This window comes from Anser brachyrhynchus (assembly GCF_964034855.1).
Source record: "Anser brachyrhynchus genome assembly, chromosome: 5".
NCBI lineage: Eukaryota > Metazoa > Chordata > Aves > Anseriformes > Anatidae > Anser > Anser brachyrhynchus.
In genome coordinates, this window is record NC_137699.1 from 1,183,252 (window position 1) to 1,199,547 (window position 16,296).

At 38.4% G+C, this 16,296-nt stretch overlaps 1 protein-coding gene across 17 annotated transcripts in view; it reads right to left on the reverse strand.

The window, feature by feature from the left end:
- MICAL2 (microtubule associated monooxygenase, calponin and LIM domain containing 2) overlaps positions 1–16,296 on the reverse strand; it is a 162,840-nt gene that overhangs the window by 43,972 nt on the left and 102,572 nt on the right. For 13 of the 17 annotated variants that reach the window (XM_080593239.1, XM_080593243.1, XM_080593242.1 and 10 more), the window contains 3 exons: positions 9,048–9,234; positions 7,887–7,975; positions 7,553–7,652 (listed from right to left, as the gene is read on the reverse strand). In XM_080593239.1, the coding sequence (XP_080449365.1) occupies positions 7,553–7,652; positions 7,887–7,975; positions 9,048–9,234 (376 nt within the window). Of the gene's footprint in view, positions 1–2,953; positions 7,653–7,886; positions 7,976–9,047; positions 9,235–9,256; positions 10,753–11,181; positions 11,290–16,296 lie in introns of those variants that run through there. The other 4 variants (XM_080593235.1, XM_080593236.1, XM_080593238.1 and 1 more) reach the window with 3 other exon arrangements.

The following is a 16,296-nucleotide window of genomic DNA, read 5'->3' on the forward strand; positions in this document are numbered from 1 at the left end:
TTTCAGAAGAACATACTGGAAATTCCAGCCATTTCAAATGGGTTTGGAGCCCACCACCTAATGAGATGAGATCAAAGCTTCTGTTCTTTTTATGTTAACACAGATCATGAAGAAAAGGAAAGAGGCTTGCGGAAATATTTATATGACTAATATGTATACTTGGATCAAGCCTTAATACATAATGTCTTCTGATCTTCAGTGACATGATCTTCCAGGAAAAAAAAAAATCAAGTCATCTGCAAACATGTCATACTTCAAAAATCATAAATATTGATGCAGAATTCAGGGCATTTCAGAACTAATTGTTTTGATTGAAATGTGAGGAATGAGTGAGCAAGAAGTGAATTAAAGCCAATTATAGTAACTAATTGCCATAATGTTGTGGGAAAACACAGACCATAGCCCTTCCTTGAGGCTGGAATACACAGAGAAGCAGCTTTCACTGGCCTTTTATTGCTGCAGCAGTCTAGAAGAAACTGAGAGGAACAGAAATTATTCTTCTTGGTAGAGTTAATGAAAGACTGACATTTGAGTCCAAGCCATTTTAAGAAGTTTTGTCTGTACTTTTTCTCAAATAAAGTATGTTTAAAAACAGCAAGATCTTTTTCATTACAAAGTATTAGCATAATTATAATAAAGGATAGTTACCTTTACATAACTCTGGCATGTTTGCTTTTCATTAACTGATATCCAGGCAGGTAATGCTGTGATGCTCTACAAATGATTAGTCTGGCTTTTAAAAAAAAAAAAAAAAAGCACACCTGTGCATTTATTTCCAAATCAAATGGCCCTAGTGGCAACAGAAAAGTTCAGAACTGATTTGAACCAGTATAAAGAGGAAAGAGTGCACAATTCCTGAAGCTGCCAGATACAGCAAACGTCATCTCTGCAGTTTTAGCACTACAACAGTATCTATAACAAGTAGCTGTCAAATCTTAGAAAGCATTGACTATGTCAAGAGGCATCAGTATCACCTGCTCCAGACCCATGGTTTTTGGAAAGGACTCAGCTCAGTGGCAGCTCGAGATCAGAGGAGCAGCCCATTTGCCCTTCCACTAGGCACGGCTGCCACTTTCAGCTACACGCCAGGGCACAGCATTACTGCGTTGGGGGTGTGACTACAACAGCATGTGCTTGCTGGAGACTGGAAGCACCAGAGCTTTCGGAGAGCTCAGCAGAAGGGCAGTAGGAGGAACCAACCCTCCCATTCACAGGGATGAATGGCTGGAGGAGCAGAGACTCCCCAGAAATACACAAATCTTGAACTAGGTTTGTTAAATTCGCTCACAGTTTAATCTACCAGCCCCTTCCTCTAGCAGCATTACTAGGAGCAAACCAAAGAATACTTAGTTTTATTGTGTAATGATTTTGACTGAGAATGAAGGAACTAACAGGAGCTTGCTTCCCTCACCCTGCTCATTTTGTGAGCTTTATTCCTTTTCCATACACTGTGTCCTGTCCTGTCTGCTAGTGCTTCAGGGCATGGACTGTTTATGACTAAGTATATCCCTCTATAGATAGGATTTGTTAGTGATTTGACTTTTCTGGCCTTCTCCACCACCACAAAACAAAACACAGTTACAACAGATCCAAACTCTAACGTTACCCCAATTTCAAGTTATTGTTCTGTTATTTTAGCAGGAATAAATGAAACAGTTTATGAGCACAGCTTGAACATCTGATGCCTCTCAAAGCTTCAATGCCAAACAAGTCATCAACTTTTGCAGACATAAAAACCTCTTCTGACGTTTCCATGCCACTGCCTCTGCCCAAGATTATCAAGATGGAAAAAAAGAACCTGCCATGAGACTGTAATTTGTATGAATAGTATATTTACTTTTATCTGAATTGCTTTGTCCATTGCAATGAAGGAAGTGCCAAGTACTGCCTTAAATGACATTTCCTGCACTGTGTTTTCGTTATGCAAATCATCTCCCCCTGGGACAGCAAACTTTCTACTGTGCATGGTGACTTTTTCTTTGGCAGGACAGAATAGTTCATTGGGAATAACATTTGTTGTTCTTTTGTAATGTTGTCTCTACCAACACTTTCAAAAAAATTTATTCCTATTATTCAAACCAATCTAGTGAGGCTCAGCTTAAATTGACTTAAAAAAAAACACAACACAATCTTTCCATTAAATAATTGGGACTATTCTTTCTGTCATTTATTTCTCCCTTGAAATACAAAGACAGAAATGCTAACTTAAGAGCTGAAGGGTGAGCAAACAAAAGAAGATGATAGGGAGCAAAAGCTTAGAAAAGCTGTTTTGGAGAACCTGCTGTTTAAAAAGTAGAACACCAGCTTTAAAAAACAATAAAATTAAAAAAATAAAAATCATGATAGAACAAAGGAAAGAAAACTAAGTAAATTAAATAAATAAAGCAAGGCCACTGTTATCAAATAATAAGTCAACATTAGCTGCAGCTTCCAGGGCTCCAGAAGATAAAGGGAACTTGCAAGCAGCACTCCAGAGTCAGTAACAAAAATGGAGTTTTTACCCCCAGTTATTAATTGCTTTTCCTGTATGTGATACAAGATTCCAAATGAATTTAACTTATTAACAAATGCCATAAAAGTCATGCTATGTAAAATCAAAACTGAAGGGAAAAGTAACATAAGGAAAAGTAATAGAAGTCAAAGAGAAGAGGACTAGCGTTGTTCGTGTATGCAATACAAGCAGCCTCCATGCTTAGCAACACTGACTTATCATTCCCAGGAAGGATAAACCCCAGTACCAGGCACCTCTTGGTCTCAAGCGGAATAACTAGTGCAGAATATCATAGTCAGGGAACCCAGTGTGAAGGAACACACGTGATTATAATATCACAGTGAGACCCTTTGGGTCAGACCAATACAAAGGTACTACAACAGCATCCACCAGAAGAGGAATTCGTAAAACAAGCATGAAGTCACCAGGAAATATTTTTAAAAGGAAGAGATGAAACAAGGAGACTTATAAAGAACTACATTTATTTTTGTTTACAGCAAATACCATAAATAAAGCTAAAACAATTTTCACTGTGTGCAAAATACAGAATTTCCATGTGAAAATTTAAATACAGCATTAAAAACTTTAATAAAAATATTCCATTAAGATTGTAAAGTGAAGTCAAGACAGAAGATTTAGGAGGAGAAGGACAGAATCCTCACTGGCCAGGAAGAGCTAGGAAGACTCTGCAACAGACAGTAAAAAAACACAGCAATGGAAAGTGATTTGAAATGGCAGACCTCTACATTACGACCTTCATCTCAAAGCATGCTGAGCTTAGCAATAAAACACATGAAATCTGTAGGAAGCCATGTCCTAACCATTTTTCCATGAAGTGATGCTTAGAATAGAGATGCTTCTGGGTGGGCACAGCAAGCAGACTTTCAAAGTCATCAAGACATTTTAGGTTACCCACACAAAGAGATGCTTTAGTTGTGCAAGCATACAGGTCAGCAAGATCAGGAGCACGGGGCTCTTGACCCTGCAGCTCTTCTACATTCCTGACTGACGTGTGTGAATAGGACAAGTGGCACAGGACGTCTGGACCTTCCTGCAAGTTGCTGCTTAAGACAGTTCCCAATCACCCTTCCCTTTGAAGGGCATCCTCATCAGGAAAGGCTGCCATGGGTCATGACCATATCAAACAAAACCACAGAGCACTTGCTTTTCAGACTAAGCCCTTGGTTCTTCTTTGGATGCATTTCTCCTTTTAGATTATCATGTAGTTACACATACTGGATCTTATATGCAAAAACACATACAAAATAACTGCACAAATTTATCATGGAGAGTATTGGCAGCCTCTCGTGCAGCAAGATAAATACATTAATCAAAGGGCAAATGGGGCCTCATTAGAGATGATATTAATCAACAAAGCAGCTCAAACCAAAACACTTTGGTTACGTAAACTTGGCATTTTGACATTGAGGACTAAAAATAGCATACATCTATTTCTGTTAGCCCTGCCCAGTATGTTATTTGGGATGGAGGAATGGAACTTGTGTTGCTCTGGCTGCTTTGTTCAACAGAACCCTTTTATATCACAATTTTCCTTTATGAAAGAAAACGAGTGCTTAGAGCCACCCTACTTAAACATTGCTCGCTCACTAAATATTTGAGCTCAATGGAAATTTGCTCATTGAGTGTTTGAGTACAGTGGAAGAAGGTGTTTATGCTAACCAGGAGGAATCAGCTAGCTCTTCTCCTGACCTTATTTTAAATCTTTCCTTGAAAGAAATAAGGCTTTAACTGGTTCTTTCGAGAATGAATTTACTTGCCTAAGTCGCCTGAAAGGCACAAGAAAGTACATGCACAGACACAGAGAGGAAAAACATTCTCTACAGAGAGAACAGACATTATGTTTTTTAGAACTATGAAATCAGCAACAGGTTAAATGATCATGCCAAAGCTCACATCCATTAATATACCAGACACACACAGTTTGCTCTAAAATGGTCTTAAAATAATACAACAAAACCCAACACAATGAAATGCTGTCAAACAACAGTGTTAGTTGCACAATTTGGGAACTGGCAAGCGGAAAAATCACCTGAGAGCAGAAAGGCTTCAGCCAGTGAGCGGGTACAACACCGGAATGATGAATTGGACTAAAAGTAATGAGGGAGATTGACAGAGAGCAGAAAAAAACACAGAACTTAGCTTGGTTATATAGAAAAGCATCAGAAAGATCACAAAGAAGAATTAGCCAAAATGAAATTGCTTTTTTCATTAAATCATGAATAAGGACAAATAGCTATTAATCTTTCTAACAGAATATTAAGATAAAGAGATTACAAACACATCTAACAATTAGATTGTTATATTCAAAAATCACCTGCAAAATTCCAGTGGAATATGTAGTATAATTAAGATCCTTCAAGAAAATGGTTTCATTTTGCATATATTTTTCTGAATTCTGCTGTGGGAATTTAGGGATTTTTTTCTCCCCATTATATAAATCTATAATATAACCATTGCCATCTTTAAAAAAGAAAAACGAAAAAGCTTTCTACTAGTAAGATTCACTTGCTTCAAATTCCTAGGATAACAGATTTTCAAGTTGTTTTTTTTTTTGTTAAGTTTCTTTAAGTTTTAACTTTCTTTAAGTTTACTATTATGCTCATTCTGCTGAAAAGCAGAAAATTTCCTGTAGTGAACAGCAGGAGAAAACTTCAGGAAAAAATGTTCCATGAGACTGTGCTATTGACAAACTGAAATTAAAATTGATGGTGAGTCTAACTTTATCAATTAGCAGTTTGTTGTGTTGCAGGAGTAACACAGTAAATCACACTGCAATTTTTTTTTCTTTTTTAGAGTGAACAACTACTGTCTTTAGCAAATAATTAAAAAGTACAGTGTTCCAAAGTAGAAATTTTAAAATGCTATAAAAGAGGTACAAATAAATTTCCTTAAATACATATAGATGCTTACCACGTTACTATAATGTTCAGTGTCCAGTCTAGCAAAGTTTTTACATGTTTGAGCATTAATGGCAAATGATTTTAAACAAATGCTACCTTATAACTAAACAATTCTTTCAAGCTTTTTTTTCAAGTTCTGTATACATACTTCACAATTTTTCCCCAGACAATATAAGGACTATAAAATGTAAAAAGCTTTATCCTTGTAGTTGAAAAAATTAAGTCAAAGTATCTAGAGGAAAAATCCAGTTGTCATTTATTTTAAACAGAACACACATTTCGTTTTAACACCTATGGAAGAAAACAGCTTTAAACTGTCTTTTCCCACATTGTGTTAAAACAACCAACCAACCAAAAAAAAAAGAAAAAAAAATAAAGCAACCTGCCAGCTCATAAGTAGTACAGTTATTTAAGACCACTAAAAGGTCATCCTCAAACTTTGGTACAAACTCAATGTAAAATTATTTCCTATTATTTAAGCCATATTATTTTGGCTAAAAGTACATACTACAGATGCTTTTCATTTTAGGCTATTCATATTGTCATATTTACGTATTTATCTATTTCCTGTTTAACATCTGAACTTAAAAGGACTTGTTAGTGTTAGGTCAGAGATTGGACTAGGTGATCTTGGAGGTCTCTTCCAACCTAGATGATTTTGTCAACATTCAAGTATTTTTGAGGCATGGAGCCTGCTTACCTCACTGGCTAACCAGGCTGAGAAAGCAATCAGAATTTGGGATGTTCTCAGTGTCTCCTTGCTGTTAAATAAATGTACTTAACCTGCCCCTGATATCTTTTGATGAAGGTAGACCTTGATAAGAGATACCTGAAAAACTTACTTAACAACTGCTCCAGATAACAGACTTTAATCTTTTTGCCATCAGCTTTACACATTGAAATGAACTAAATACTTGATTAAGAAGTAATATCCTTAAAATAAGTTTGTAGGTTTTTGTAGTTTGTTCAAAACTTGTATTCTTAAAGAATTCCAAATACAATAGGACCAGTGCCTGTCTGGAGGCACGATAACCATGATTTCAGTAACATATGAGTATTCCACAACTTGATATTCCTTGAATCAGCTACCTAATGAGGAAGCCTTGAATTGAGGAGTAAGTCATGTCTAGTTACACTACCAGTTCCTTTGGCATGCAGTTTCAATCAAGCTTTCACTCAACTGAGACTTGCTCTTCAGATTTATTTCAAAATGTTAAATAAATTAGTATTACAGATTATACCCACTATCAACAAAGGGTATTTATCGCATGTGAGAAATGTAAAAGGCATGACCAGGAGCAATATGAATTAAGTACGTGGTTTTCTTTTCTTTTTTTTTTGAAACATCCATGCAAGTTATAAACCTCATAACCCAGAGCAAAGATGAAAACAAGAAAAAAAGGGATGTGCCATATTCAGGTTTCAAAACCCAGTCATTTTTTTCCATAAATATTCCCCAAATATCTGAAAGAACAAACATTCTTTCTTAGTCCAACAAAAAAAAGAAAGGGGGGGAGGCAGGGAGAAGTGGACGAGAAAGGTTTTAAAAATGTACCTGCCCCCAATGGTCTTATCACAAACAGGACAAAACAGGAAAAGAAAATCTACAAAATATCCTTCATCCGTCTCTGTGTTCTGGAAATGTGTCTGGACACTGCCCTTCACACTCTAACATACAGTACATTTTATATTGAAAACTTTGACTGCACCTAGCTTGTATCAGAAGGAATCTATTGTTTGTTTTAGTCGCACATTAAATTGCAAGAAAAGTGAAAAAAAAAATCCTCAAGAAAATAGCGAGGCTGTTAATTTTGAAAATCTGAAAGGCACAACTGAGCACGACACAGAAAAATTTAAACCCTATAGATTTTTTTTGCCCATTCAAGCACATTTTCAAGTGATAGCTCTGCTTCCCGGTACATATGAGTAAGTACCTCTAGAAGAGCACAGAGGAATGGCACACCAAGGCTCAAGAGTTCATACAAGTAGGTATAGTTATATGCATTGTCCCTGAAATGAAGATTGGTAGCGTGCAGAAAACCATGCATCCAGTTAGACAGGCGTCTGGGAATGTCAAGCAGATCCCTTGTCACCCGAAGGGGCCAACTTAGAGTGCCCCTAAAGAAGGAAGTCAGGATACCTGGGGACCTGTCCTCTGGACTGCTAGCAGTAGTTAAAGTGCTTTCTGTGGTGGTCTCTGTAGATTTGGGTTCTTCTTTCTTCCGTGCTTCTGTTGCCTCCTTATAGAAAGCATTAAAAATATATTAAATATACCTCTAAAGTGGAAAATTCAGTTTCTGTTATTGTCTTCAAGTTTTTATATATATTTTCATTTCCAATTATTCTCAAGTTCAACTTTATTTTACAGAGGAAGACCTCGTTTCATTTGAAAACCAGACTATACACGTTTTGTACCCTGCTCCAGATAAAGCTGCCTCAGTATTTCTTGCATTAGTAACATAACCCATACATACCTTTCCCTGGACCTGTAATGTCGCTCTTCTCTTTCTGTGTTTATTACTGATTTTGCAGTGTGTAAAATGAGGTTTACAGTAAAATTTACCTAAAAGAAAAAAGTAAACGATGTGACTTTTTACATTTAAAACCACACATTGAAAACCCACTATTTTGTCTATTAAAGATGAAATCAGGATGTTTAATAGTTGGCCAGCAAAAGGAATAGAAAACTGGCCACTGGCTCTGCACATTGCCTACAGCTTTGAATGGGTTTCTTTTACAGTATGCAGTTTTGCACATTTGTTAAATAAGGTAAGGCCTTTTATTCACCTACCAAACAGGTTTAGGATTAATATATAGCACAAGAGCAAAGTTCTATGAATACCAAGCCATATACCAATGAAAGACATTAAGCAGCAAAGTCAAATAACCAGTTCAAGAAAGTCTTTGCTGAAGACTCTCTGGACTGCAAAAGAACCATCCTTGAGATGTTAATCCTTCTGTGGAAGGAGATCAGGTTGATACTCAGATATACTCAAATCATTTAGAAATAGCAAGAAAATTTAAGTACAGCAATAATTTCCCTCTAAATAAATAAAAAAAGCAACCAAACAAAACCAAATAATCCCCCGTCCACAAGCCCTAGGCCACAAGCCCAAGATCTGAACCTCCTGCCCTACAGCTGACTGGAATAAATGGCACTGCTGCTTGGCCACTACTACCGCTTTCACCTCCTGAGCCAGAACATCTTGAAAGAAAGAATATTCACCCGTCTAAGTTTGCTACTGCTCTGACTTGTCCTTATCAAGTCACTTTATTTAATGGCCAGTAATAAGTGAGAGATGAGGACAGCCCTGTATTGTTGGCAGTCAGAGAAAAAACACCTTTCCACCCCTACCCCCTGATTTTGACCTGTAATTGGACAAACTGTATTTTTGTTCCTGGACTTAGTTTCCACTGCTGATTTCTTCATTTAAAGCTCAGGTCTGTCCCAGCCGGCTTCTTTTGAAAGACTAGAACTGCAAGTACAAGGCCTCAAAGATCAGCATGGACACAAACAACATACTTGGCTGACCTCCTCCTGACTGAACTACTTGGCCAGGCCTTTTGCCTCCAGTTCCATTAAAAGCATCAATACTCAGACATTTTAAAATATTCTTAAATAGCTCCTGTATTACCTTCTTCAACATCAAAGGCATAAATTCCTAAACGGAGTGTTGTAGAACATATTTCACACTTAAAGCATTCCCTGTGAAAGAAGTGGCCTTCTGCGCTCAGCCGCTCCATAACATATACCCGTTTTTTGCAGAAATAACAAATGTCACTCCCCCCAATAGACTGAGGGAATTCTTTTCGCAGAGATCCCTGTTAAAAGATAAAAATAGAAATGCATATGAAGCCATTGCACGACGCCCAGATAGAAATTCTTATTAAAGTGGGCAGCTGCTTTAGCTGCCTGAAGTTTTATGCAGCCCCCCCACCGCACATACAATTACAATAAGCATCAGTCAGCTTTTTTATTTAGTTATTACTTTCTGGCTGCAATTCCGTAGGTTTACACAGCAACTCATAAATCAGACATCACAAGGACTTGAAGGGGTGAGCTTGTAACTGGACTTGCACCTCATGTTTACTCAGGTCCAAGAGCAGCATCAGCCCCACACGCTCATTCAGCAACCTGTGCCATGCCGTCCCAGGCACTTCCCCTCATGGCTGCAGGCAGCAGTGCTTCTCAGACAAGGGCAAAGGCAGACCTTGCCAGTCTTGAACAGAGATTCGTTTGAAGCTAAGGAAGCCCTGAAGGCTCAGTTCAGCTCAGTAGTACCGAGCTCATACCCCTGAGGAAAACGTAGGCTTGTGCTTTAAAAGTCAAGAACGAAAAACGTGACAGTCTTTGATACTGGTGTCTGAACCACCACCATGTCCATCACCTGCAGATGTGCTTCCTCCTCTCAGCCATGCTTCTTTTGAGACAACAGCCCAAGCTAGGGCTTGGTTTATTTTAAAAATCAGCTTCATTCCTACCATGGACTTTCAGCATACTATAAATACATTGGATTTTAAAATATGACCCGTATCAACAACATGAAATATGTTCAAAGTTTTTGTTGAATTTGGTCAGTTAACTTGATTTTCTTTTTTTATTGCAACAAACCTTATCTTTTGTGGATAATAATACATGCAAAAGACACAGAAAAATGAATTAAATAGACTAGACACCATTGAGCTTCCCCTTTCTTATTAGAGACAGGTATGAAGAAGTTATTTTGCATTATGTATTCTGCTTGGGTATAGGTCAGTACAGATGAGCATCCTGGCTCTACCACAGCTGCCACCACCTCCCCTTCTTCTCCTCACTTCGTGAGGGGTGCCATGCTTGGGAAAGTGGAGGTGCAAGCTTGGCAGAGCCCACTCACATACAGACACCAGCATGCAGTCCACACAACTCATCTTCAATCTGCCAGCAAAAGAAGGCCTCAGAACAATTTTTTAATGTTAAGTGTAAGTCACAATTATCGCTGTCATGAGTCACACTCTTGTGCTTAAAAGCTGAGCATCCTAAACCAAAACTACCTTTAGTAATCTCATTTTGGTGTGCTGGATCATTCTGGAGCATGAACTACACAACTTTCCAAATCAACAACCATGCAAGTGAAAAAGCATAGAAATGCATTTTTCAAAATATGATGTTAACAGAACAGGTCAAATAGTTACAGTAAAGTGGAAGCAATCCGAGTTTAGTGCTGGCTAATACGTAATTATCATCACTGCAACACATCACCTTACTTAGCTTCCCAATACCTGACATCTCTGAGCAGTGGATGCAGGAGACGGACAATAGGGAATGGGGCAAGAACCTGAGGCTCTGTCCAGAGACTGCTTCTGAATTTAACACAGGATAGCGTCAGAATATAAAAATAGCTTTCTTCAAAATGAAGCATGGTGATTCACCATTTGTATGTTAAAAATAATTGCATAAACATGCACTGTACAAACCTTTCTTTTAGAAGCCACCTTGATTAACAGCTACCTTCTATTACTAATTGTACCAGTAATTACATTTAATAAACGTCTCCTGAAGATTTATTTCATACAGACAAGTAATAAAAATATAAATAGAATATATTGTGAGCAACAATTCCAGCACATCTGCACATCAGCATGTTTTGTCAATATGCATTTGATTTCTTAAGTGTTAGACTAAGATATAATGCTTGAGGTGCTCCACAACCAGGGTCTTAAGTCAGGATGACACTCTGGAAAACACTGCTTTTAAGTCAAGTCGTTGTTTCTTTGTGGGTTTAGCCTTACCAGTTCAAGGGGGGGAATTTGCGGCTTAGGTCTGTGATCATTCACATATAGATTGACAAGAACTTCTGCCATAGCTCCAATTGCACATGAGACCTTTCCTACAGTCATCTAACCAGAAAAAGGAAGAAGATGAAGAACTGAAGGAAGAGCTTGCTTATTCAAGAATTTAATGAGAAAAAGACGAGAACGAGTTGAAAACATGCAAATGTATGCAAGCAACAATAGAGACAGGCTCTGAGAAAGAGCAGAGACAAGTCCAGCAGAGCACAAGCATGTTCATGCACGATCAGCACGGTCTGGCTGGTGGCCACAGGAGACTTCCAGGCAGCCCATGCACTTCTTGCAGATGATGGAGAAATAGCTACTAGGAGCCAATGCTGCTCCCACAGCACAAGGCTTCCTGCTGTGTCTGCAAAAGGCACACAGCAGCTGAGCTGGGAGCTACTGCCTGGCTATCAGGGATGGACTATCGTGTTAAATTAAAAAACAAATGAAACCACCACCACCACTTAGAATTTTTAGACCTTTGGTGTTATAATTCAGAAAGTGAGGTGGACTCAACTTCATAATGACAGACTTCAAACTGGCATTTCAGGAAACATTCTACAAACTTCTAGTCCGTCGCAGAAACAGTTTGCTGATGCTCAGAGAGGAATCTTTCTCCTCTTCAGTGACTCCTCTTAGCACCGAGGAAAACTTCAGAAACTGTGCTCATGCAGCGAAGACATCTCTTTTAACCTGTTTCATCATACCATTGCAGCCACTATTAAGTTAGGCTGTTTCTAACCAAATTTAACAAACGGGTCTGCAGGAAGATAGCAGTTCCTTATGCTGTGGCTCCAAACACTTCTCAGACAGACCACTGACTGTATGGGCCAGGTTTTCTAGCCACAAATATGCCTGGGGGCTGGAAAAGGAGAAAGCTATGTGTACATGTGTGTGTGTGGCAGGTGGGTACTCTAGTTCTCTGTTCATGAAGAGACTGTGAAGATTTCATAGATTTACATTAAGATTTGCTACCCTAATTCAAGTTTCCTGTAGTGATTTTGATTTTAGTTTTTTAATCAATATCCCACAATCCCTCTGGAAACCCAAAGGCAGCAAGAGCCATCCTGGTATGGCCAGGGATCTGATACTCTGCTTCTAAAGCCAGGACATTTTCCTTCCTAGAGGACCCATGATCTCACATCTTACACTCCACTTGCCTCCCACTGAGCCAAACTTTAAGTCTCATGCTTCTCAGTGAAATGAGTTTTCTTCTGCCACCACAGTCTTGCTAATGGAAGGTTTTTAAAATATCATAAAGTCACTCTGAAGAAAGGAGAAAAATATAAAATGCAAAGAAATGTAAATGCAACTGTATTCATGACACTTTTTATTAAGCTTAAAAACAACACCGTGGGTGTTTTTTCAAAAATTATGGTTAATAAAAATATTCATGCTAATAAAAAATTTAAGTGCAGGGACTTGGGAACATGTCCAGCCCCTTACAGCTCCCCTTATCTTTTGAGTGGTGTAACATAATTAGATTTGTCTTAATATCCAGGCAGACAAAGGATGTACGTGAAGACAACAAAAGCCATTTAAAGGACAAATTTCTGTACTGTTTGGTTTTGCTTAATATAAAAAACCTATTAAAATATTGTTTAATACCTGCACAACTTGTAGGAAAGTGGCAGAAAAGTAAACTGTTCAGTATATACCCTACCTCTGTCTTAAGTGGTATATTAATTTAGAAACAGATAGTAAAAGTGACATTACTTGCTACTATAGGAAAACTAAGTTCTTTTTTATTATTTAAGATCATAGAAGAAAAAAATTTCCTCTCTAAAATATGCACCTCTGAACAACTTTTAGGCCACACACAACTTACTTCCACAGGCTCCTAGGAAAAAGAAACCATTCAACGTCTGTTGAAGCAGAAAGACTACCTTGAAATAGTGAAATGCTGCAGCATTCAACAGTTAAACACTAGGGCTACACTAAAAGTGCAAGTACTTGAATTTCAGGAAAAGTATCCTGGAGCCTGAACTAAACCTTACAATTCGTCAGGTTGGTTGATTTCTGTTCTCCACCCATTGGAGCAATCTGTGTCGACATTAAGGCAGTCAAAACAAGAAAATTGCATGTTTATACATACTTCTAAAAACATTATTAAAAGGAAATGTTCATGTAATGACTGAGTTCACATTCCATGTAAAAACAAATGGGATTTTAGTTCAATATAGCAACCAAAAGATTGCTGTCTGCTCTTGTCTCCTAATCAACAACCACCAACACGAAGATTGTTGGTGCTGACCAGAAGGAAGGGCAGGAAGCAAATGGACTTGAGGACTGATTACATCTCACTTTAGAGAAACTGGTTAATAAGGACACATTACTGGGAGAAGATTGCTACTGGTTTTCCTTAATGAATCAGAGAAGTGGGTAGACGAGAGGAGATCAATTTGCAACAGTTGCAGCAGTGCACCTTTTAAATAGCATTCAATGAGGAAATAAAAATAGCAGGGCAGGGCAGGGCAAGAATCTATAGGGGCAGCCCTGTGAGCACCTGCCATGAGGAGAAACCCACAGAGAAACACAAGGCCAGGGAGCACGAGAGCAGTGCTGCCTTGCAAGGCTCATCATCAGCCCTTATATGACAACAGCACCACCACCAAGCCACCCTGTATCTTCTCTCAACCTCATCCAGCTTATGGACAAGGACTTTGATGACATTCTCTCCCCTTCAATCACCCAAGTGTAAGAACTCCAGTTGCAGAAGAGAAAGTCTGACCTCACATTTACACACCAGAGGCACATTCCTTTAGAGAACTTGTCAACTCTTACACAGCTTAGCTTTCTTCAACTTTCCCTGTTAACTCATAATTCTATATGAAATATGACAGATGATTAAACTTAGAAGGGAGTTTTGATTATTACTGACTAGCATATACTGCCATACAGAACTTAATTCTTAGTAGGTTCAAATGACTGTGTATGTTATGGTGCGTGTCTTTAAAAGAAACTGGAAGAAACAGCATGCATCCATAGAATTCACTTTCAAATGCTCCTTTCAGGATTGAGGCTTAACAACGTGTCTCTGTAATAAGATTAATATTAAAAGTCCTAAATAGTAAGTCTCCTCAGACACCATACTTAATACTATGCCAACAAAAATTCAACAGATACAAAGGATTGTCTTGTCTGGTAACACAATCATCTCAGTACTCACTTGAAATTGAAATGACACTGCTATTTAAATGACAGGAAGGTGCTGATATTTACAAGTCATATCTTACGAAGTCTTACCGAAATCAAACTTCTATTATCTTCTGTTCTTCTGCTGGGAAAAATAAGACAGGCAGCAACACATGGGAACTCTTCCTGTTGGTTTACCAGTCCTGAGGTCCCTTTCCATACTGAAGTCTACACTTACCTAGTGATATCTCTCAGAACAGATATCATACAAATTCAGAGTCCTACAAACCCATCCTCAAGGTAACATGAACACAGACAATTACTAATATATAGTCACATCAGAGAGGTCCAAACACATTATTAAGCTAGCACGCGCACTATTTGAAAGTGCAAGCTGTGCACCTGAAATATTATCTTTTATATACATTATTTTATATATACACACACATCTATGTATATATAATACTGCACATTTAGCTATTGTTTTTAAAAGCACAAGAAAACTTTCACGCTCTGAAAACTGTGCATTCTTAACATACAAAATGCAGGGACATCAACTTAATCATGCAAGAGTACGTACAGATTGCCTGTTATGAAATCAAGACAGCAGCAGGCATTCCTTGAAGATTTCATACTCTTACAGGAAAAATAACAGTAATAAATCTGCTTCTTCAAAATATTTTGCTTTAGAATCAACAAAAGGTAAGCCAAAATGTGGCCTGTGTAACTCAGAGACACAGAGCTGAAGTTAAGTTGCCAAAGAGAGGTAAAACTAAAGTAATGGGTTATCACAGGACTGAATTAGTTTCATAGCAAACAAAGAGGATGAAGAACAACAGCTGGGCACATCCATAAACATCATCACCAGCACATCACTAACACAAAACCACAGTCATGGACATAGGCCCAAAGGGCTACTGAGTCCCTCCCCTCTCCTCAGGACAGGATCAACTTTTACTCGTTTAGTGTGAATGCACATAGGCATAATTTGCTCTGAAAGTTGTCCCCCAGCACCCTGCTCCTTACCATTCAAGGGTCCCTTATCCGAACACCCAAGCCTGACCCCAATCTCCCTTTTCATGGTGACCCTTTATCATACCTAGCACAGGCATGAAGCACAGGTACCCGCTCCTTACCTGCGGAAGCCTTGCCCAGCATCAGGGCTGAGGGATCCTGTGCACCCCTCCTGCCCCTTTAGTAACCCCTGTAGCAAGGGCAAGACCAGCAACATCACTTGTGTTCACTGGCAACCTTGGAAAAAAACCTCAAGGGTTGGTGTTTTTTTGTTGCTGTTGTTGTTAAATTACTACCTTTCCCACTAAAATATTTACAACAATCCATCATCAGTTGGGGTTCATTTGGATCAGTTTTCTATTATCACATCTGCCTCAGAGTGGGGGAAAGTAAATGCTAGCCTGTTAATTACCAGGCTACTTGAAAATTCTCAACTATGCTGTGCTGAATGCACTATATTTAGACATGTGCAGGGCATATAGTATACAGGAGGACCCGAGACTGTACAAGCCTGTGGAGCAATATACTAAGCATCAGCATGTCCATGTGCGTAGGTATACTAAAGACTAAATGTAGTCCTACCTAACCAAGCAACAATGTACCAAATAAAATGAAGGTACATCTACTGTGCTGGTGACAGAACAAGCTTTTCTAGCCTTAAATGTGCTTCACCCTGCCAAAAGCAGGGTTATAAGCACAAGCATTGCTTGTAACGAAATTAAGAGCCTAGTTCTCATTTGCTAAAGACTAGTTCACATTGATTTTTACTCTTTTTGTAGCACCACAATTTTACTCCAAAACAGAAGAGCAACAGACCCTAACATTTTGAAAACCATTACTTTGCTTTAAGTCCATCAAATATTATACCTCCTAGGTCATAAAATTAAGAGGTGAATCTAGGCAAAGGAATGATTTTGAGGC